The 24664-nt window shown below is 38.5% G+C and overlaps 2 protein-coding genes across 2 annotated transcripts; both read right to left on the reverse strand.

Annotated features, from left to right (window-relative positions):
• Positions 1-7663: 7663 nt before the first annotated feature.
• Positions 7664-10170, reverse strand: LOC117302219. Its single transcript, XM_033786047.1, has one exon. The coding sequence runs from the start codon at positions 9536-9538 to the stop codon at positions 7985-7987; it is 1554 nt and encodes a 517-aa protein (XP_033641938.1). The 5' UTR covers positions 9539-10170; the 3' UTR covers positions 7664-7984.
• A 2892-nt stretch (positions 10171-13062) lies between these two features.
• LOC117302220 lies at positions 13063-14462 on the reverse strand. Its single transcript, XM_033786048.1, has 2 exons — positions 14069-14462; positions 13063-13929 (listed from the first exon to the last, which is right to left on the reverse strand). The coding sequence occupies exons 1-2, from the start codon at positions 14431-14433 to the stop codon at positions 13122-13124; spliced, it is 1173 nt and encodes a 390-aa protein (XP_033641939.1). The 5' UTR covers positions 14434-14462; the 3' UTR covers positions 13063-13121.
• Between the last annotated feature and the right edge of the window lie 10202 nt (positions 14463-24664).

Consider the following 24664-nt stretch of genomic DNA (forward strand, 5'->3'; position numbering starts at 1 on the left):
ATCGTTATCGTTTTTGTTAATGCTGCAGTGTGACTCGGCCTTAAGGCGTTTTCTGAATTAAAAGTTGTTGTCATGAGAAGTTTGTTTTGAAGATGAAGGGTTTTTGTGTGTGAAATGACACGAGGAGCTGGGTTTGGCAAGGACTTTGAGCATGCAGGAGATGCAGTTATAGGGGATTTGGGTACTTTTTCGAAATTCCACAGATTTACATTTTACTTACACGGTTTGAAGATAATGATAGAAGAAAGCTTCCCTTTAAAGGCAGTGGACACTACTGGTAATTACTCAAAATAATAATTGGCATAAAACTTTTCTTGGTGACGAGTAATGGGGAGAGGTTGATAGTATAAAACATTGTGAGAAACAGTTCCCTCTGAAGTGACGTAGTTTTCAAGAAAGAAATAATTTTCCACGAAGTTGATTTTGAGTCCTCAAGTTTAGAATTTGAGGTCTTGAAATCAAGTACATGTATCTGAATGCACACAACTTCGTGTGACAAGGGTGTTTTTTCTTTCATACAGTAGTTATCTCGCAACTCCCATGACCAATTGAGCTCAAATTTTAACAGGTTTGTTATTTTATGCATATGTTGAGATACACCAAGTGAGAAGACTAGCCTTTGACAATTACCAATAGTGTCCAATAGTGTCCCTGTGTCTTTAATGTAAATCTGTGGACATTGTGTTTTGTGTTAGAAAATAGTACACAGACCCTTTAATTATTGTAAATACAATTGTAAAGCTTTCAGCACTTAAATTTATAGAGTTTTGTTGTGTCTAAATGATTTTCAAAAAATACACGTAACCCCTTATGTTCCTTTAAAATTGCTTCTGTGTATTGGATGTGGAGGTATATCAGTTAAGAATGTACTTCAACATTTGGACATTATTGGGTTAATTTTACGGAACATGGGGGGCCTGATCAAATGTAAGTAAAGTAAGTCACTGAATGTTGGTTTGAGTTATGTTTGATTATTCAATTGATGACGGACTGAAAACATCATACTCTGTATTAAATGTAAGAGGCTGGATAAGTAAACGGGACTGGGGGACTGTATTTTTTACGGTTATTAAAGTAAATGTCTTTGATAAAGGGATTTAATCTAATAGATTGAACTTTGCATCAAGGATAAAGAATATTAGTTTTTGGTTCTACCCATTTACTGTTAGCACTGTATACTCCAGTACTTACCAGAGCTCTGTGAGCAAAAATTAATGAGTTACTACTCCGGTGGGATTCGGACCCACAACCTTTGCAATTCTAGAACAGTGTCTTTAATCTTGTTTTAAAAGGAACACGTTGCCTTGGATCGCACGAGTTTGCCTATAAAAAGCGTTTGTAACCGTTTTTTTTTTTTTTTTAATGCATGGTTGGAAAGATGTTTTAAAAATTGAATACAATGATCCAAACTTGCCTCAAAACTGTGTGGTTTCAAGGTCAAAATTTTTTAATTTGACTCCCATAAATGGATGACCGTGTTAGTCGACGAGGTAAAAGGAAAACCGTGCAATTTCGAGGCATGTTTGTGTGGATCATTGTAATCTACTTTACAACATTTTACTACCCATTTGCATTTTATAACAAACTGTTACAAACGCTGTTCAAATACCAACTCGACTGGTCCAAGGCAATGTGTTCCTTTAAGTTTGCATTAAGCTTGGGCGATATCGCGATATTATTGAATATCGCGATATTTATTTGGAAACGATTTCGATATCGGATGGATTTGGTTTTAATCGAAATATCGATATATCGCGATATATCGCGATAATCGCGATGTATTTGCAAGCTAAGACATCTTGCACCACATGGGTTTGGAGTAAAACCAGAAGAATAGGTCATTAGAACACCTCTCTTATGCTATGACTGTCTCTTCTACAACTTTTACTTGGAGTTTGAAGACTGATGATGTCAAATTTAATTAATCGCGATTATATCGAATATCGCCATATATTGTCGGCGATATATCGTGAATAAAATAAATCGCTATCGCCCAAGCTTAGTTTGCATATGTAACAACCGTGATTGGCCCAATATCCTCTTTGCTGAAATGAAGGATTCAGAAGGGTTCTTTCCATTGTTTTCAACAAAGATGAGACCTTATTTGCAATCCGTCTATTATAAGAAGTTTGCAATCTTAGACGAACAATGAGAGAGAATAAGATAAACCATAGAGAGCTGGGAAAGAACAAAACATTAAATGAATATTGTAGTAGCGTACTAAATTATAAGGCATTATTCAAAATTAATTTCTTTCTTGGTTTAGAAGAATAATGAAATGAATTTTCTTGACATACGTTCCACAAGGAAAAGTTTTTTTAAGATAAAACTATAAGAAGAGGACTGAGAATATTTGTGTAAATATTAGTTTTGGTCATACACTGAAATCAATTTGGAAATATAGGTTACTTATTACTATGAAACAAAAAACTTCATCTGCACGTACTATATTTTAAAAACTATATTTATGTTATGCTTAAAGCAAATGAAATGTAAAATATGGAGGGATTAAGTTCTAGTAGAGTTCACCTGATGTTTAATTTAACATAAAGTGTTTTTCTATTTTAGTTATTTTCGTGGTAGATTATCCGAGTACCAGGGTTGTAGTTTTGCCAAAAAGGACCCAATTTCATAGAGCTGCTTAAGCACACAAAGTAGCTAAGCACAACAAACTTATGCTTACCAGAATAGGATTGCCAGCCAAAACAGGGCGTAACATGTACATCATGACTGGTATCCTGCTTTGTTTTGCTTAGCAGAACAATTGTAAAGTACTATTTCCTGCTTAAATAATTATTAGCACAAAACCTTACTTGGTAATGGGGAGAGGTTGGTAGTATAAAACATTGTGAGAAACGGCTCCCTCTGAAGTGGAGTAGTTTTCGAGAACGAAATAAATTTCCACGAATTTGATTTCAAGACCTCCGGCTTAGAACTTGAGGTCTCGTAATCAAGCATCTGAAAGCACACAACTTCGTGTGACAAGGGTGGTTTTTTCTTTCATTATTATCTCGCAACTTCGAAGACCAATTGAGCTCAAATTTTCACAGGTTTGATATTTTATGAATATATTGTGATACAGCAAGTGGGAAGACTGGTCATTGACAGTTACCAATAGTGTCCAGTGTCTTTAAGGGGCTCTATGAAATTAGGCCCAGGTCTTCAATCAGTTAAATTCTCATATACATGTACATGTACACTGTACACCAAAATCCTGCTACAATGTTGAATCTTATTTTCACACAAAGTTTATTTAAATAGAAACTCATTGCAATTTAAGAACACACAAGGTTTCTGTACAAAGCTTTCCTGAGTAATTTGTTTTTCTCTTTTTGGATGTGATACTCTATATATGTACATTGTACACAGCATGGTAAGGGCAATTTGTAAAGCCAAACTTATATATTTTTGCTTTTTAACTTTGGTAAGTTTAAAGAAGATTTAGAACTATTTGATGCAGCTGGTTAGGACTGGTTTAAGTAAGAAAGAAAAGCTATAGTTTAATTTGTCCTTGTTTGTCTTATGTTTTTTAGGAGGTACATGTATTGATGTTTTTCTGCCATTCTATGTATATAATGTGTTTGTTGGGGTGTCAATCTGGTTTCCTGCCATTCTCTATTAACATTGATATAAGCTACATGAATCTGAGTGTCTATAACTTCAATCGTCAATTGTGTGTCTGAATCTGTTTGTTGGTCTGTTTGTCCATGCTTGTTTGTCCGTCCGTGCCATTTGTCTGTCTATTCTACATCTTGTAATCCTCAAGTACTGTAATCATCCTATTGTAATAATTCTATTTCACTATGACCTCTGACCTATGTTTTGTTTATCCATCAACTATTTCTATTTGACTTCTGGAAACTTTCTTGAACTCAAATCTGTCTTGACTTTTCCTTCTTCTTAGACTAACAATACTAAATGCATGAAAACAGGAGGAGGCATAGCTAACTAATAGAGGAGAGACATATGTAGATATGTGAGTATACAATTCATTTTCATGTTCATATTTTCAACATTATTTTCTTTCAAATTCTTAAATTGTTGATTGTTGTTTTCTGCTTTTAAAGTTCTACTTTAAAACGTACGATCTTGCACTATGGTTTTATGAACAACTGCAATAATACTATTCAGTGTGACACTTTGGAACGCTAGGTGGCAGCAGATAACCAGGGCTCTATTTCATACTGGGCCCCTGTCTTTAGCCACATAGATAAAGACAGGTACATGTTACTCAGATCCAGTGTCTGCTGCCACCTTGTGTCCCAAAAAGTCTCGTCAGTAAAGCTCCAGAAAACACATATTACATGTACTTTTTTCATTTCATCGGTTTATTTTGTAAAGTAATAAAGACATTTTCCAACTGTTGTCCAAAACTTTGTAACAGGTGAATGTTATGAGAGGAAGTGGATGGAAGAGAATGTTACATAGGCTTGGGTGATTTGAAGGTTTTGTTTTGTAAATATTTTGCTTTGCTTGCAGAGTTTTCTTTGCCTTTGTGACATTAAAAAAGAAAGAAATCAAACGTCATCAACTTATGCTCTAGACTTTTAAAAGGTTGGATTGAAAGCAAACGGTGGAAATAGATTTTTTGTTTACAAAGTTTTTTCTTGAGATTAACCACCCGTAATATATTTCAAAATATTTCAACATTGCTCCTGGTTGATAATTGTAGTGAAGTTGTCCCCTTTTGGGATGTCAAGAGGGGCCCACACCCGACCCAGACCCAACCTGAACCCAGACCTCACCTTTACCCAGACCCCACCCGTACCCTAACCCTCTCTGTACCCAGACACCTCCCCGATCCGTGCCCAGACTCCCTCCCCACCTGTACCCAGACCTCTTCCCGGTCCGTAACCAGACCTCAGCCATGCCCAAGCCCCCTCTCTCCTGTACCCAAATCCCTCCCCGATCTGTACCCGGACCCCCCCCCCCCCCCGAACCCAGACCCCCCCCCCCCCCCGAACCCAGACCGCTCTCTCCCCTGAACCCAGGCCCCTCCCTCCCTTGTACCAAGACCCCTCCCTGATCCATACCAAGACACCGATCCGTACCCAGACCCCCTCCCCCATCCCTACCCAGACCCCAGCCATACCCGGACCCTCTGAATAAGGAGAGTATCCTTATTCATACCCTTCTCCGATCATTACCTAGTCTAGGTTCCTAGACCATTGGTGTTGCGTGGTCACACACAACGAACGTTCCGATTATGCACGGCAAAAACTGTACACGCTTGTAATGAACGAACGCTAGCGGGCGCTCTGTTTCTCTAATTTCCGGATCTCCCCATGTCCTGTGCTCACCTTGGTGAGCACCGGAAATCAGAGAAACAGAGCGCCCGCTAGCGTTCGTTCATTACAGTGTGTGACCACGCAACACCAATGGTCTAGGAACCTAGACTAATCATTACCCCTCCCTCCCCCATCCGTATACCTCCGAGTTTAATGTTTTATACTGTAGTTCCCTTGGTTTAGATCCTATTTTATTGTTTCTGTCGTAGAGTGGTCCGGAAGTTGGGCACTGTTAACTGTTTCCTGCATCATGTCACAAGTCCATTTACATGTATTTCCTTTTCACTATGAATGGTGAAGATTATATTAGCATATAAATCAGCTTATTGCGCAACAGGAAACTGTTCAACAAATTTTACCCCTTCCCCGGTTTCCACGAAACTGTGCTACACAGAATCGTTTTACCAATGTTGGTAGTCTAGAGCTATGACGGATACGCTGGAAGTCACTAGTGCAAACATTTCATTCGATTTTACTGTATATTTTACAGGTATTTGAATGTTGAATGAAAAACAAGTAATCTCATGAAGCAAACACATGTTTACGAGTGTTACACATTAATTTAATCGATACAATCTTTCATTAAAGTTTTAACAATAAAGTCGAACATTTTAAACATAATTATCAAAATGTTAATAACTACTGAGCCAATTTTGTTGTTATATCGAGTGATACGGATATAACCCACACTTTTTGTTTTAAATCAAATACAATGTAACAGTTAAATTAACCGGGTAACTCGTGGATCATTTTGGAAATCTTTTTAAATCACTTTTGTTTCTTAATAGGCGGTGCTTTGGTAATCCATGGGTAATCCAATCCTTCAAAGGAACACGTTGCCTTAGATCGGTCGAGTTGGTCTTTGAAAAGCGTTCTGTAACCGTTTGTTATAAAATCGGTATGGTTAGAAAGATGTTGGAAAAGTAGAATATAATGATCTACACAAATATGCCTCGAAATTGCGTGGTTTTCGTTTAACATCGTCGACAAACACGGTCGGCCATAAAAAATTGACTCCCATAAAGGCCGACCGTGTTAGTTCGCGACGTAAAATAAAAACCGTGCAATTTGGAGTGATACTTGTGTGGATCATTATATTCTACTTTTAAAACATCTTTGTAACCATATGCATTTCATAACAAACGGTTTCAAACGCTTTTCATAGACCAACTCGTCCGATCCAAGGCAATGTGTTCTTTTAAATGCCATGCACAATGTACAGCGTACATACCATGCACAATTTGTTTGCTTGTTTGTATAATGGTCGTGACTGACATACGTGAGATGATGACCCCACAATAAAATCATCTTTTACATAAACTGATAAACCTGTAGAAAAGTTTGAGATCGATCGGCCATCTGGATGCCGAGAAAGAACAAGTGAACACCAAACACACACCAGCAGCACTATAGACATCCTTCCATCCATTGTATTGAATCTGGTTCCTTGAAGTTGTTTGATGAAGAAGTTGGACGAGGATAGGGTTGGATGAAATAGCATGAGCAGACAGACAGCTTGTAGGAATGTAAGAGTGATTGTATTCATGTACCTGACTGACAAGGTAACTTGGTTGTACTTGTTTATAAAGCATCGCACACCAGTGAACTTCATCACGCACCGCTTAACTTCATCAATAATTTTGAGATTTGGGACGGGATGTTATTGAGTCATGTAGTCACCAAATCTAAAACTATTTCCATTTATTGTGGCGACGATTGATACAGAATTTGCATAACAATAATCAGTGTTTACATTCTAAACGGTGATGTAATGAAAGAGTTAGGTTCGCGTAAATTAAGGATTTTTGCTACAAACCTAACAAAACTTGGCTGCAATTCCGCATGTTTAAGCGCTATTAAAAAAGTTACTGAAATTACCACCACAAAAATCTAATCGCAATGTACTGTACCAACAAATATACAGTTTGTGTTAAATTTGTCCACTGTTTGTAATGTTTTAAGAACCCCCTAAGTTTTTACTAAACACGGGTTGGGTAAAGGTATTCATAAACATTTTGTAATTATTTTTCTTAAGTATTTTTTGTACCGAGTTAATTGGTTAAAAACACCCGACTTTGTGTAGAATACTATGATTTTACCCATGAATTCGGAAGATTTGTCTTCACCGTTTGACCTCGTAAACTTGTTGCTAAATTATTTGTTTTCCGAATGATTTACAATAGATCAAAAGAATATTATGAAACTAAATCACTGCACACAAATAATGTGTTTACTTTCAAAAATGGTTCTGGAAAGTAAACGGCCGACCGTGTTAGTTCGCGACGTAAAATTAAAAACCGTGCAATTTGGAGTGATACTTGTGTGGATCATTATATTCTACTTTTAAAACATCTTTCTAACCATATGCATTTCATAACAAACGGTTTCAAACGCTTTTCATAGACCAACTCGTCCGATCCAAGGCAATGTGTTCTTTTAAATGCCATGCACAATGTACAGCGTACATACCATGCACAATTTGTTTGCTTGTTTGTATAATGGTCGTAACTGACATACGTGAGATGATGACCACACAATAAAATCATCTTTTACATAAACTGATAAACCTGTAGAAAAGTTTGAGATCGATCGGCCATCTGGATGACGAGAAAGAAGTGAAAAAGCAAGAACACATTTTGCACGACATCGATTAAGTTTTTTTTTTTTTTAATAAAACGCTTACTGACTTTCCGTATCTACTTTAAACCTGGTTTGTAGTAGGTGTGTTTAATGCCAGTTGTTCCTGAGCTTGGTGCTGGGTCAACGTGCACAGTGACTTGGTGATTCCTTCTTTGCTGCTTGGGATCATGTGGCTGTGGTCGAAGGTAGCCATACTTAGGGCTGTCAGTCTCTACTTCAACCGGCTTGTAGTAGGTATCTTGTGTGGTAGTTGTTCGTGAGTCTGGTGTTGGGTCAACGTGCACAGCGACTTGGTGATTCCTTCTTTGCTCCTTGAGATGTGGCCGTGGTCGAAGGTAACCATCCTCTTGGCTTTCCTTCTCTGCTTCTTGTTTGGTAGTTGTAGCCGTAGTAGGTTCTGTGTATCCTGTGTTCTTGTCATCCGTTGGTTGCAGCGTCGTGTAGGGATCAGCTTTGGGCATTTGAGATGTCTCGGTCTCTCTGATGACGCGTCTCATTTTGAAGATTTGAAATACACCAAGAATGATGATGATGGTGGATACACTGAGGGTAATTACAAACGCTACAATCCATAGATTAAAAGAAGGGGTCTGGTTGGGTAGGGTTTGGGTTGGTGGGTGGGGCTGGTTGGGTTGGGTTGTCTCTGGTTCGATTGATGTTATTTCATTAGTCGCATCTGTCGAACTTGCTACACTGATTGGTCCAATGATACACGAACGTGTCATACTTGCACCACTCCCTTGTAATACAGAGCAGTTAAATGCAACACCATCGTCAGCAACAGTCACAGTCAAATTCAATGATAATGTATCCTTACCATCGACTCTTGAATATGTCCAGAGGTGGCTTCTGGGATCAGTCATTGGATGGGTTTCTATATCTGCAGGTTTACCAGTCTCAGACAGACATCTCAATTGTAGCTCTGTACCGGTGTCTACTGTGATAGGTCCAGAAGGGGAGCATATCGGGTACGATGGAGCTGACAGGAATACGCTGGATGTAGCTACAATTGTGTTCCCTCCTCCTCTGATAGGGTGGTTGACGTTACAAACATATTCATCATAGTCGTCAATCTGCAGATAAGTAATCGTAAAGTCTTGAACAACCATCCCACTCTGTGGATAGGTTTTTTTGAACTTATACCGGTTAATGTTCGTTTGGTTAGAGTCTTTCCACCACAGAGTAGTATCGGGTTGAGTTGACCTCCACTCCACAATATGGTCCGACTCGAGGTTTGTAGCGTTACACATCATAACAACTTGCCTGCCCATCCTACGATCGGCCTCTGGTGTTAAGATCACCGATGTCACCGACACCACTGGTTTGGGTGTTGCAATTGGTTGAGCAGTGACAGCCATCAGGAGTCCGCCTGCATCAAGTGAACACCAAACACACACCAGCAGCACTATAGACATCCTTCCATCCATTGTATTGAATCTGGTTCCTTGAAGTTGTTTGATGAAGAAGTTGGACGAGGATAGGGTTGGATGAAATAGCATGAGCAGACAGACAGCTTGTAGGAATGTAAGAGTGATTGTATTCATGTACCTGACTGACAAGGTAACTTGGTTGTACTTGTTTATAAAGCATCGCACACCAGTGAACTTCATCACGCACCGCTTAACTTCATCAATAATTTTGAGATTTGGGACGGGATGTTATTGAGTCATGTAGTCACCAAATCTAAAACTATTTCCATTTATAGTGGCGACGATTGATACAGAATTTGCATAACAATAATCAGTGTTTACATTCTAAACGGTGATGTAATGAAAGAGTTAGGTTCGCGTAAATTAAGGATTTTTGCTACAAACCTAACAAAACTTGGCTGCAATTCCGCATGTTTAAGCGCTATTAAAAAAATTACTGAAATTACCACCACAAAAATCTAATCGCAATGTACTGTACCAACAAATATACAGTTTGTGTTAAATTTTTCCACTGTTTGTAATGTTTTAAGAGCCCCCTAAGTTTTTACTAAACACGGGTTGGGTAAAGGTATTCATAAACATTTTGTAATTATTTTTCTTAAGTATTTTTTGTACTGAGTTAATTGGTTAAAAACACCCGACTTTGTGTAGAATACTATGATTTTACCCATGAATTCGGAAGATTTGTCTTTACCGTTTGACCTCGTAAACTTGTTGCTAAATTATTTGTTTTCCGAATGATTTACAATAGATCAAAAGAATATTATGAAACTAAATCACTGCAAACAAATAATGTATTTACTTTCAAAAATGGTTCTTTGTTTCAGATTCATTTGGATAAAGAAAACACATGTAAAAATATAACATTTTGGAAAACTAATGCAAAACACAAACATATAAATGACAGGATCAATAGGAAAATAAGTGGCTGCAACTCAATATAACTTCTTATCTAGCTACTATGGTTCAACAATTACAAAAAAGAAACAAAAGTTTTCATTTTGTTCTGCGTCATTTTACAATTTCTAAACCGTATCCTGTTTGTTTGTCTGTTTGTTGAGATGGTTGTACAAGTTGCTTGTGCTCAGTATCACGCTCCAGTGAGCTTCTATTTTTGAGCTTTGGGATTTTATGTTTTGAGTCATGTTATTCAAAGAATCGTTATGTCCTATTGCCATAGTGGTGACGATTCAAATAGAATTTGCAGAATAATATTAAAGTAGGATTTGAAACTTTGCATGGTGGAAATACGATATGGAAAGGTTTGCGGTAACACCATGTAATGATTATCTCTAATAGAGTTGCGGTGGTTCTGAAAAAAACCGTTGGTTTCAACTCCTTTCTCCAGAAGACGATCAGAGCATACTGATCGAAACGTCGAGTTGAAACCAACCGTTCTTTTCAGAACCACCCCAACTCATTAGAGATAGTCATTACATGGTGTTACCGCAAACCTTTCCATATTGCATAATACTGTTCATCATTCAAACTGTTCTCAATACTATATATCTAGACAACAAGAACTGAAGCCACCACAGATTACTATTGTTTATTCCGATTGCTTCCATCAAAATAATTGCGCGATACAAAAACACATACAGACAATTCATGACGAACATCAATAATTTGTATTATTTTCACTCTAACGGGATCGGACAGCTGTGTTTATGGTGTCAACCGATGACTTCTTGTTATCCCATTGTTTGGACATATTTTTTTTTTAGACGTCCCCATTGGTTTGTACACGAAATCGAATCGAGGACGTCCTCCGCGGTGCGACTTTTTCCCGGATCCCATGTGTTATAGCCCTCTCCAAGTCCTCAGTCTGAATGCGTGGACATGCCAAAAATACAAGGTAGAGATGGTTGTTCATTTTGGGTATTACCAATACACCGATGTGTGTTTCACTGTATACTCAGTACTAATACCCGAGTTGCGTTCTGTCAACAAAATCACATGCATATTACTCTGGTGGGATTCGAACCCACGACCTGCAATTCTAGAGCAGTGTTATATACTAACTAGACTACCTATGCAAATTTAACATCCCATTAGATGGTTAAAGTCACCTGGAAGTGGTATTTTTTCAAATAAAGCTTTTGTCACTAATATATGTGTTTTGATGAGTGGAATGTGAATAAACAGTTAACTAAGGTTTTAAAAAATCAGTTCTTATGTTATTTACAAATTTAAGAGTAGACCCCGACCCGAGAGGGCGCTGTTCGCGACGTCAATCGAGGCAGACTTTGCCTGTAATGCGTAGAGTAAACACAATTGCAAAGTACATGTACGGACCAAGTCGTGAGTTTGTACGTTTTAAAAACAGGTTTTTTTTTTTTTTTTTTTTTTTTTTCCGGCAATGCCGACCAGGTGTTTTGCTGCTGAATGCAGAAAAACACTTTTTGAAACGTACCAACTCACGACTTGGACGTACATGTACTTTGCGCGTGTGTTTACTATACGCATTGCAGGCAAAAGGTGTAGGCGGAGTCAGCCCCCAAACAACTTTATATATTTTTTAAACATATTATAAATCGTGACAAACAATTACTAAAAAAAATGTTTTATTGTTCGTAAGCATACTCTTATGTTTGAAAGAAAAAAAATTCTATTTCCAGGTGACTTTAAAGTTCAATATTACTCTTCCTGAAACCAGTGATGTCGAATACCATTGAAGTATTTAACTCATTAATTGTAACAACTGATTACGCCTTGCACTCAATGGCTTTACGTTTCAACCCAAGCAGAGTTAGATTCTGAAATGCTATTGATATATGTTTGTGTTTAATCTTTTACACAGAGAGTCAATCAAAATTTTAAATCTACAAATTTGGCTCTTTCCTCAAAATCTACTTCTAACATTGAACTACTGTCGAAAATGAAGTTCTGTTTTATATCATAATGATTCATGGCACATGCTAAAAGGTTGTATCACCAGGAGCGTGTTTTGGCGACCATGACCAGAAACAAGTTTCTGACGTCAAATTCACTGACCGAAACAATTTCAGAGAGCTACGCGAAAACGGGTCGGTAACCAGAAACAGTTCATGACGTAGGTACATCTCTCAAAATATATAGCCGTCATTTTATTATCGACGACTGGAACTTAGTCTTTGTCATTTTATCAACATTGCTTCATAGTATTCCAGTACGTTTTCCGTTAGTTTTTAGAGTCCGCCATCTTAAAACCAAGCCTAAATCGACTTAACAAGTCGGTTACGGTTTGGTCGGAACAGCGGTTCAACCGAACACGCGGAAACGCTCGACCAATGACCAAACATGTTTCTGGTTAGGGTCGCCAAAACGCGCTCCATCCAGGGTTCTTCGTCCATGCTCATTATGACAAATGCTACAACGAGGGGGCGTTGTAAGAGGATCAGTGCTCTTATTTTAAGCCATTATACACTTTCGGTAAACAGTATTGTCCAAGTCCCACACTTCGTGTATCACAACTTATATATAAAACAACAAACCTGTGAAAAATTAGGCTCAATCGGTCTTTGGAGTCGGGAGAAAATAACGGGAAAACCCACTCTTGTTTCCGCGCGTTTCGCCGTGTCATGACATGTGTTTAAAATAAATCCGTAATTCTCGCTAACGAGAATTTATATTGTTTTACCGTTTTCTCAAAAAGTAAAGCATTTCATGGACTAATATTTCAAGAGAAGTCTTTCACCATTACCTTCTGTAAACCCTGTAAATTATTTGTAAATCTGTGAATTTCTTTTTTTTTACCGAAAGGGTCCAATAAACAATAAAATGTCTAATTGTAAAGATTCTGATATGGTCTCTCAGCTGAACTCGGTGGCTGTCTGACCGCTTCATAGTCGGTGTTGGTGCTGCCCTCTGGCCGAGCGTAGTCATACTCATGGCTGTCTGTCTCTACTTCAACTGGTTGGTAGTAGGTATCTTGTGTGGTAGTTGTAGCCGTAGTAGGTTCCATATAGACTTTGTTCTTGTCCTCCGTTGGTTGCAGCTCCATGTAGGGATCAGCTTTGGGGACTTGAGATGCCTCTGTCTTTCGAAGACTTTTTATGATATGTCTCATTTTGAAGATTTGAAATACACCAAGAATGATGATGATGGTGGATACACTGAGGGTAATTACAATCCATAGATTAAAAGAAGGGGTCTGGTTGGGTAGGGTTTGGGTTGGTGGGTGGGGCTGGTTGGGTTGGGTTGTCTCTGGTTTGATTGATGTTATTTCATTAGTCGCATCTGTCGAACTTGCTACACTGATTGGTCCAATGATACACGAACGTGTCATACTTGCACCACTCCCTTGTAATACAGAGCAGTTAAATGCAACACCATCGTCAGCAACAGTCACAGTCAAATTCAATGATAATGTATCCTCACCATCGACACTTGATGATGTCCAGGGGTAGCTACTGTAATCAGTTATTGGGTTGGTTCTTGTTATATCTGCTGGGTTACCAGTCTCAGATAGACATCTCAAAGGTAGCTCTGTACCGGTGTCTACTGCGATAGCTCCAGAAGGGGAGCATTCTGGATACGGCTGAGGTGATGATAGTATAACCTCAGATGTTCCTTCAACATCCACGTACTGTCTAAAGCGTGTTCGAAAAACCAAACAACAAAAGTTAGCATTATAGTCATCAGTCTGCAGATCGATAATCATTGGTTAAGTTTTGAACAACCATTCCTCTCTCTGGATAAAATGTGGTGTAGAAAAACCGTCTGTTGTACCTTAATGGGTGATCAATCCGTCTCACGTAACAGATGTCAAAAGTACTCCACTCCACGATGTGATCCGACTCTAGGTTTGTAGCGGTGCACCTAATAATAATCTGCCCACCCAATTTACGATCAGCCTCTGGTGTTAAGATCTCAGCAGACACTGTTGGTTGAGCAGTGACAACCATCAGGAGTCCACCTGAATCAAGGGAACACCAAACACACACCAGCAACACATACATAGACATTCTTCCATCCATTGAATCTGAGTCCTTGAAGTTGCTTGATAAGATAATGAGTGATGATGATAATGAGTGATGAAATAGCATGAGCAGACACTCAGCTTGTAGGAATATTATAAGTGGTTTATTGTACATGCAATTGAATGACAAATTAAATTGGATGTACTTCCGTGTACTATTATTTTCATCACACACCCGTGAACTTCCTCAAAGGGCTCATAATATCACAGGAAAAAGCAACGAGTTTACGTCACTTTGCTTTTCAGAATCGCATTTTTGGCAATTGACGATATTTTGTTTAGCATTATAAATAAATGAAGCTTTCTTCAGGATAAAAAAGAAGAAGTTGTGACTGGAAATATTTATGGACAATGTGCATGGCATTTCTTCACAGCCCCTATCCCCAGTGACATTGATGTTGCAGTCAGTCTTTTGATGAAAGTATTAATAAACATGTTGTTTACAACTTGATTGTGATGAGGGAAGATGGAACCAGAGTTAGGCCGTGTCCGAATTAGCGGCTACAGCTCTGGCTACGGCTAGATTTCCGTGTCACCACGCACTGAGGTATAGGGCGCCCTTAGCAACACCTTTAGCAACAGCCGTAGCCGTAGCCATAGCCGCCAGTTCGGATTCGGCCTTAGAGCTTGCAGTTCAACATGGTTTAGACATGGAGGAAGAAAGTCTCCCTCCATGGTTTAGATGGACACAACTACTTTGTTGTTCATGTAAATAGGCGTGACGTGGCCGAGCAGATAAAAACACCGCACCCATGCTCAGTGTGTTTCTGTTCAGCAGTGTGTGGGTTCGAGTCCCGGTCGTGACACTTCGGACGGGACGTAAATCAGTTGGTCCCGTATGTTGTGTAACGCAGTTAAAGAACCCATTGTATCGAAAAGAGCAGGGGTTCGCCCCGGTGTTCGTGGTTTGATTGTCTGCATTTTTTCAATGTACCTTGTAAACAGTTCATGGTGCTATGTAAACGAATATGCCGCATACTTAAAAAAAAACAGTAGCTCCACATTTTTAACTTGAAAAAACATATTTGAATGTTGAGGCGCCTTGAGCGTCACTGACGGATATGGAAGCTTAATGGCAGTGGACACTGTTGGTAATTACTCAAAATAATTATGAGCAAAAAGCCTTTCTTGGTAACGAGTAATGGGGAGAGGTTGATAGTATGGTGAAATCATTGTGAGAAACGGCTCACTCTGAAGTGACGTAGTTTTCAAGAAAGAAGTAATTTTCCACGAATTTGATTTGTGGACCTCAGAATTAGTTTTTGAGGTCTCGAAATCAAGCATCTGAAAGCACACAACTTCGTGTGACAAGGGTATTTTTTTCTTTCATAATTATCTAGCAACCTCGACGACCAATTGAGTTCAAATTTTCACAGGTTGGTTTTTTATGCATATGTTGAGATACACCAAGTGAGAAGACTGGTCTTTGACAATTACCAATAGTGTCCATTGTCTTTAAGAAGAAACAACTATTATTATTGTCCGTCTGATGTTCGCATTATACTTCGGAAAACACTACGACATTCAGTGTTATCACATGAAAATACATATTGAGAAACCAAACTCATTTTGGATACACTCACCAAAGGTTTTATTCTGTGAAAACTCGTTGTCAATTTTTGTTTGTCAACTATACACCATTGAACTTAAAAGGTTTTGTAGGACAAAGAACACAATGTCCACAGATTTACACTAAACTTACACAGTTTGAAGACAATGATAGTAGAAAGCTTCCCTGAAAATATTACGTGCTGAGGTGCTGTAGTTTTTGGGAAATGAGTAAAACAATGTCATGAAAATAATGTTCGTCTCATTTACAAACGTATTTTCATGACATTGTTTTACTCATTTCTCAAAAACTCCAGCACCTCAGTAAGAAATACTTGAAGAGAAGCTTTCCACTATCATTATCTTCAAACCCTGTAAGTTTAATGTAAATCTATGGACATTATGAAAAGGTACCCAAATCCTTTAAGTTGAACCAGTCAGTTTCCATTGTGATTTATTATTTTGATGTAACTCATTGTGGTATACCAATAACATACAAGAGTCACCTATTAATGATTCAAACTAAATTCGTAAAGGCCATAAATACTTATTATTATCCTGAGTAAACAAAAACTATAAATTAAATCAAGGCTTGAATACATGTTTGCGATGGATCGGTCAAGTTGGTCCATGAAAAGCGTTTGAAACCGTCTGTAATAAAGTGCATAATATGGTTAGAAAGATGTTTTAAAAGTAGAATATAATGATCCACACAAACATGCCTCGGAATGGAATGGTTTTCCTTATAAGCCGTTAGCTAACACGGTCGGCCATTTTGTGGAGTCAAGTTTGTAAACTCCATAAAATGGCCGACCGTGTTAGTTCGCAAAGTAAAAGGAAAACCACGCAATTTTGAGGCATGTTTGTGTGGATCGTTACATTCTTCTTTTTAAAACATATTTCTAACATGCATTGTATAACAAACGGTTTCAAGGACCAACTGGACCAATCAAAGGCCCTCTAATTAAACTGCAAAACCCCATTTATTATTTCTGTACATTCCAATATAATATTATAGAAAAATTGCTTAAATTCTCTGTCCTGTTTATGAGTATAGTTCTTAGTTTCGGTAAATTCACAAATAAACTAGCAATGAGTTTGATTATATAATACGAATAAAGACTGCATTATGCGATATATACAAACGGTTATGTTAACAAGATCCAAATCTGCGTATAGGTATTGTTTATAGTTTACAAATTTACTAGATTCATTGAAAGAAGTCTAAATTCATGAATGATCAATGAAGATTCATACCAACACCAAAGAGTCTGTGGTTAAATTGGAACCGCTAAGCTTTTAAAATGCAAGAAAATTGCCACGGTATTCGAACAAATGATTTAAAAAAAGAATTTTTTGTTGTTGTATAGTTATATGAACTATGTTATTGTTTAACTTATGGTTATTTATGTTTGTTTTGTAACATCTTTTTTTGTTTGGCAGCACTTGAATTACAAGAATTCTTAATATTAGTGAATATTATGCAAATAAATAGAATTCTAGTCGAAATTTTAGTAAATTCTTCACTGTTCCCTCGAACCCGCGGCTGTATAAGCGCTGGAAATCGACTAACGCTGTGAACGATCAAGGTAATTTACATCGGTTAACAAAACTCACCTTACCCGCCGCGTTGTGCAGCCATGGTACATGCGTTTTTGTTCCACATCACGTGATTGGTTCTCGACCAATCAAACTTTCTAATTTGTTACCGAGGTATAACAATGTTTTATGGAGGATTTGATCAAATCTCCTGAAGTTCATTGAAATTCTTTCTAATATAGATTGCAACTAGTGACAACTGCAACTGATTTTGTCCCTGATTTCAATCCATTTAGACTGAATTTCAGTCTAAAACTTTAAAGACACTGGACACTTATGGTAATTTTCAAAGACCAGTGTTCTCACTCTTACATAAAATAACAAACTTGTGAACATTTGAACTCAATTGGTCGTCGAAGTTTCGAGATAATGAAAGAAAAAAACACCCTTGTCACATAAAGTTTTGTGCTTTCAGATACTTGATTTTGAGACCTCAAAAATCTAATTCTGAGGTCTCGAAATCAAATTCGTGGAAAATTACTTCTTTCTCAATATTACTTCAGAGGAAGTAGTTTCTCACAATGTTTTATACTATCCATGGTTTTGAATCCGATTCCTTGAAGTTATTTGATGGGGAAAGTTGGATGAGGACAAAATGGATGAAATAGCATGAGCAGACAGACAGCTCGTATAAGAGTGTTTTAATGTACATGTACTTGACTGGTACCTGTTAACATACAGCACACTCCAGTGAACTTCATCACGCACCGCTGAAGTTCATCAATAATGTTGAGCTTTTGGATCGGGTGTTATTGAGTCCAGTTCTATTTATAGTCAAATCCAGAACTGTTGCCATTTTAATATAGTGGCGACGATTTACATAGAAACTTAACAATAATGTTCAGTGTTAACGTTCTAAGCAGTGATATAATAAAAGAGTTGGGTTTGCGTACAGAGGATTTATGCTACATCATACTTTAAAGACAGTGGACACTCTTGGTAATTGTCAAAGACCAGTCTGCTCACTTTGTATACTCAACATATGCATCAAATAACAAACCTGTGAAACTTTAAGCTCAACTGGTCGTCGTAGTCGCGAGATAACTATGAAAGAAAAAAACACGAAGTTGTGTGCTTTCAGATGCTTTGATTTATAGACCTCAAAATCTTATTCTGTGGTCTCGAAATCAAATTCGTGGAAAATTACTTCTTTCTCGAAAACTGCGGCACTTCAGAGGGAGCCGTTTCTCACAATGTTTTATACTATCAACCTCTCCCCATTACTCGTTACCAAGTTAGGTTTCATGCTAATAATTATTTTGAGCAATTACCAATATATAGTGTCCACAGCCTTTAACCAAACTTGGCTGCAATTCCGCATGTTTTCTAGGCGTCATTCGCACATTCACTTCAGAAAGTGCAACTATACAAAACTTTAATCGCGGTGTATTGTCCACTCACATAGACAAAAAAAAAACAGTTTAGTACAATTTGTCCACTATTTGTTTTGTTTAAAGAACTCTCACAGTTTTTACAGAAGGTATTTACTCGAAATTGACTATACCAATTTCAGAAGGGTGTTCTTTACCGTTTGACTCGTAAACTGTCGGCTAAATTACTTGTTTTCTGAATGAATTACAAATAGATAAAAAGAGTGAACCCAGGCAGAATAATTCTGAAACGCTATTGATGTTTAATATTTTGTGTGTGATCTTTTTCTCAGTGACCCAGTTCCACCAGAATGTTTCTTGTTTTATTTATTTATTTTTTCATATTTATATTTATATTCATATTCATAGACACAATGATTACAAGTTGGACAGTGGCTGTCAAGGATTATTATACAAACGTTTAAAAACTGTCATCTTGAGATGTATAAAACCAGACCCCGGCAAACGATAATTATATAATATAAAAAGGAGATTGCACTCCCCAACGCTTTTAAAATCACACATTATAAAACATTAAAACAGAGCAAATCCAGATTAGTGCAAATACAACACCCACAAAACACCATAAAACAGGAGGAAGGGACAACAATTCAAAAACCCAGAGCCAAAAACGCGAATGGGCTGAAAACCCTCTAAAGCAAACATACAACTGGTACCAAAGAACATCTTTCAAATCAATGAAGCAGGCGCTAAAATAAATGAGCTAAACATACAATTAAAAACCAACACTAACATACAAAAAGTTCCACCCCGGCTGTGATTTTTTTTTTCTAAACGCCATTGCAATGATTTGGTGAAAGAGCAGGCCATTTCATGATGACGTAATCTGACGGAAAGAGCCAATCACAGCGGCAGGGAAAAAAATATTGCAATGTCGTTTGGGGGAAAAAAATCGCATCCGGGCTACATTCGAAAGGACTTGTAACCCCCCATAAAATAACCAAATTAAAACTGGTACATCAAAAATATTTCAAAACCATGAAGCAGGAACTTACAATTAATTTAGTAAACATACAATTAAAAACCAGCGGCACAAACCTACAAAAATAATACTAAAAGTTCCTAGCTCGGCTACATTTTGAAAGGACAAAATTTACAAACCCCAATGTCCTCAAACTCCGTAAGATGTTAGTGGGCCAAAAAAATCCAACAACTTTGCAGTAGCTGATCCCGTTCAAGCAGGCGCCCCAGAGTCGCGCCGAACCAAACAGATTAGGAGCGACCCTAGTCGACCCAAAATTTGGTTTTAGACTAGACTTGTGGACAAGTCGTTAATGGTCCCACGCGATGAGATAGTCGAGTTGTGGCGGTGCTCTCGCGAGATCACTGCTCTGCATCAGCAGTTCGCGCGAGAGCAGTGATCTCGCGAGCGCACCGCCACAACTCGACTATCTCATCGCGTGGGTCCATTTACGACTTGTCCACAAGTCTAGTTTTCGACATTTACATTAGGTTCGGCTTATGACAAGATTTACGTCTGGAAGTCTGTCTGGAGTCGTTCCGAACGACTGCATCGGTCGATCTTTCGACTTCAAGCGTCCAGTCGCTCCTAACTGTTTCAGATGTCTAACGTATGCAATACATTGGTTCGGCGCGACGCTGGAACGCCTGTCAAAAACGGGTGTTCTTCTCTAATTGTAAATATTCTGGTATCGTCGCTCAGAATGTTGTGGCTGTGTGAGTACCACTTCATAGCCGGTGCTAGTGTCTCCCTCTTGGCGTTCGTTCTCTAAATCAACTGGTTGGTTGAAGGTGTGTTAAATAGTAGTTGCTTCTGGGTTTGGTGTTGGGTCAACGTGCACAGTGACTTGATGATTCCTTCTTTGCTCATTGGGATCATGTGGCCGTGGTCGAAGGTAGCCATCTTGGCTCACGTTCTCTACTTCTTGTATGGTAGTTGTAGCCGTAGTAGGTTCCGTGTATCCTCTGTTCTTGTGATCCGTTGGTTGCAGCTTCGCGTAGGGATCAGCTTTGGGGACTTGAGATGCCTCAGTCTTTCCAAGACTATTTATGAGACGTGTCTTTTTGAAGATTTGAAATGCACCAAGAATGATGGCGATGGTGGATACACTGAGGGTAACTACAAAAGCTACAAGCCATGGGATGTGGTTGGGTGGGTTCGGGGTCTCTGGTTGGATTTGGATTGGTCCAAAGATACACGAACGTGTCATTGTACCACTCCCTTGTAAAACAGAGCAGTTAAATGCAACACCATCATCAGCAACAGTTACATTCAAATTCAATGATAATGTATACTTACCATCGACACTTGATGACGTCCAGTTGTAGTTACTGGGATCAGTCATTGGATAGGGTTCTATATCTGCAGGGTTATCCGCCTCAGATATACATCTCAATTGTAGCTCTGTACCAATGTAGACTGGTTTAAGTCCGGAAGGGGAGCACACAGGATACGATGGAGCTGACAGGTTTACGCTGGATGTAGCTACAATTGTGCTCCCTCCTTTACTGAGAGGGTGGTGGACGTTACAAACATATTCATCATAGTCGTCAATCTGCAGATGATTAATCGTAAAGGTTTGAACAATCTTCCCACTCTCTGGAGAACTTTTAGTGACCATAAACCGTATGCTGGAAATGTCCTTTATTGGTTTGTTGTCCCGCCTCCATTCAATAAAGGAATCCGGCTGGAGGTTTGTAGCGTTACAATTCATCACCAACTTCCCACCCACGTTACGGTCAGCTTCTGGTGTTAAGATCTCAGCATACACTTTTGGTTCAGCAGTGGCAACCATCAGGAGTCCGCCTGCATCAAGTGAACACCAAACACACACCAGCAACACATACATAGACATTCTTCCATCCATTATATTGAATCTGATTCCTTTAAGTTGTTTGATAAGAAGTTGTATGAGGATAAGGATGGATAAAATAGCATGAGCAGACAGACAGCTTGTAAGAATGTAAGAGTGATTTAATGTAGGCCCCTACGTGTATTTGACTGACAATTTTACTTGGATGTACTTGTTTATATAAGCATCACGCACCACTGAACTTAATAAATCATTTTGAGCACCTGGATTGGGTGTTATTGAGTCTTGTTATGGGTCGTTTATGACGTAGAGAGCCGAATTCAAATCTATTGCCATTTATAGTAGCAACGATTTACACAGAATTTGAACAATAATGTTCAGTGTTAACATTGTAAACGGTGATGTAATGAAAGAGTTGGGTTCGCGTAAAATGAGGATTGTTTGCTACACCATGCTTGGCTGCAATTCCGCATGTTTTTGAAGCGTCATTTATACAGTTACTTCAGAAATTACAACTGCAAAACTAGTAAATCGCGATTTACTATACCCACACACAGAGAAAATACACACTTTTTGTAGAATTTTTCCAATTTGTAATGTAATATAAGAACCTCCCAAGTGTTTGGTATATGTTTAAAGACACTGGACACCTTTGGTAATTGTCAAAGACAGCAGCATTTTCACTTGGTGTATCTCAACATATGCCTATAATACCAAACCTGTGAAACTTTCGAGCTCAATATTGGCCGTCGAAGATGCGAGAGAATAATGGAAGAAAAACGCCCTTACGTCGCATAAGTTGTGTGCTTTCAGATGCTTGATTTCGAGACCCCAGCTGAGGTCTCGAATTCAATTCAAATATTTTGGTGAGAAATTAGCTAATTCTCATAAACTACTTTACTTCAGAGGGAGCTGTTTCTCACAATGTTTTATACTATCAACAGCTCTCCATTACTTGTTACCAATTAAGGAACACGTTGCCTTGGATCGGTCGAGTTGGTCTTTGAAAAGCGTTATAACCGTTTGTTTTAAAATGCATATGGGTAGAAAGATGTTGGAAAAGTAGAATACAATGATCCACACAAACATGCCTCGAAATTGCACGGTTTTCCTTTTACCTCGTCGACTAACACGGTCGGCCATTTATGGGAGTCAAATTTTTGACTCCCATAAATGGCCGACCGTGTTAGATTGCACAGTTAAAAGAAAACCACGCAATTTCGAGGCAAATTTGTGTGGATCATTGTATTCTACTTTTAAAACATCTTTCCAACCATATGCATTTAATAAAAAACGGTTACAAACCTTTTTTATAGACCAACTCGCGTCCGATCCAATTTCTAAACCGTATCATGTTTGTTTGTTTGTTTGTTTGTTTGTTTGTTTGTTTGTTTGTTTGTTTGTTTGTTTGTTTGTTTGTTTGTTTGTTTGTTTGTTTGTTTGTTTGTTTGTTTGTTTGTTTGTTTTGTTTGTTGTTATTTTTTCGTTGTTAAGGGTTTTTTTTGGGTGTTTGTTTGGTTGGTTGTGCTCAGCATCACGCGATACTGAGCTTCTTTAGAAATTTGAGCTTTGGAATTTGATGTAGTTTTTTATGGTACTGAGTCATGTTATTCAAAAGGTCGTAGTGTAATAGGTAACCAAATCCAGAACTAATGCCAACGTGGTGACGACTTCGTGTTCTGACAGCAGTTTGTAACAGTGATGTAATGAAAGGGTGGGGGTCGTGTGAATCTAGAGTTTTTGTTAAGTTAACTTGGCTGTATTTCTTTCGCTTTAGCGCCATACACATTTATTTAATTAATAACCGCACTCCTCATCTCTTTTACATTTTGATGATGAAGTGTAGTGCTGTGTCGATAATAATAGTAATAATAATATCGAAGTCTTATATAGCGCACGTATCTATCAATGGGGTACTCAAGGCGCTTAGTATATACAATTTTAATTATGAATTCTGAGACCCAATTATGTAGCACATTATGGGTTTACAAGGTTCTACACGGCGCATTCAGCAACCACAGCCAGGAACATCGGGGGAGAACCCTTTCTTTTCAAATAAGTGCAGTGGGTTCTTTTACGTGCGTTACACAACACACGGGACCAACGGCTGTACGTCCCATCCGAAGAACGAAGCGATAGTCTTGCTTTAGACGCCGCTTCTACTGCGATGGAAAAGTGGCCGAGAGCGTGACCAACCGCGCACCAATCGTAGGCCAAACGTGGGAGGATCTCATGGGCGTGGTTTGGTCGGGGTGGGATCTCCCAGGTCGAGAAGCTGCACGCTCTCCCCACGCGTATAGCCGGGTCGTGGCCAACAATAAGCGGGGCAAAGTCGTTGTGGGAGCGACATTATCGTACAAGCATCGTGGTAGCATCGGCAACCATTTCGAAGTAGAAAACCGCGTGTCACGACTGGGATTTGAACCCAGGCTCTCTTGGAGTTTGAATTCGGCGCTCTTACAACCGCTCGACCACGACACAGGTTTCTCACAACTTGATTGTGATTATATTAAGTTACATGTATCAGAGAGTTTTATTTTGGGCACAACCACATTTATATTCCCTTGTCGGCCTGTTAGCGCTTCTCCGGAAGGAAACAATGACGCCATGGGTTATTACAACATGGACAATAAACATAGACTAAGCTCAATGTCATTCCTAATCCAAATCAGTAACGGTATTATTATTTGACAAAACACAACAAATAAAGTGCAAGACTTCAAAAGTAATCATCATTCCAATTGTTCTCGTCCATTTAATACTATCCAGACAGTAAGAACAGAAGTCCCCACAAATCTGCATCTGCCTATATCATTCCGATTACTTATATCAAAATAATCGCGTGATACAGAAACACGTGCAGACAATGGGGGACTTTTGGGACGCTAGGTGGCAGCAGACTTATTAGGTAAAATCACTGATCCCTATTAAAGTTTTTGTACTGTTTGTGTAGATCGGTGGGTACAATTGAATCTATTGTTTTCGGTAATGTGCTCAAAACTACGTCAACAATAGACCTTTTCGCAAATACCAT

This window comes from Asterias rubens, chromosome 18 (genome assembly GCF_902459465.1).
Source record: "Asterias rubens chromosome 18, eAstRub1.3, whole genome shotgun sequence".
In the NCBI taxonomy this organism is placed as follows: domain Eukaryota; kingdom Metazoa; phylum Echinodermata; class Asteroidea; order Forcipulatida; family Asteriidae; genus Asterias; species Asterias rubens.

What these genes read in the sequence shown, in the direction of transcription:
- LOC117302220 (XM_033786048.1), bottom strand. Translation starts at nt 14,433, where the DNA reads ATGTACAATAAACCACTTATAATATTCCTACAAGCTGAGTGTCTGCTC. An exon ending in CGGATTGATCACCCATTAAG is followed by an intron (nt 13,930 to 14,068) that starts GTACAACAGACG and finishes AACACGCTTTAG; the next exon opens with ACAGTACGTGGATGTTGAAG.
- LOC117302219 (XM_033786047.1), bottom strand. Translation starts at nt 9,538, where the DNA reads ATGAAGTTCACTGGTGTGCGATGCTTTATAAACAAGTACAACCAAGTT.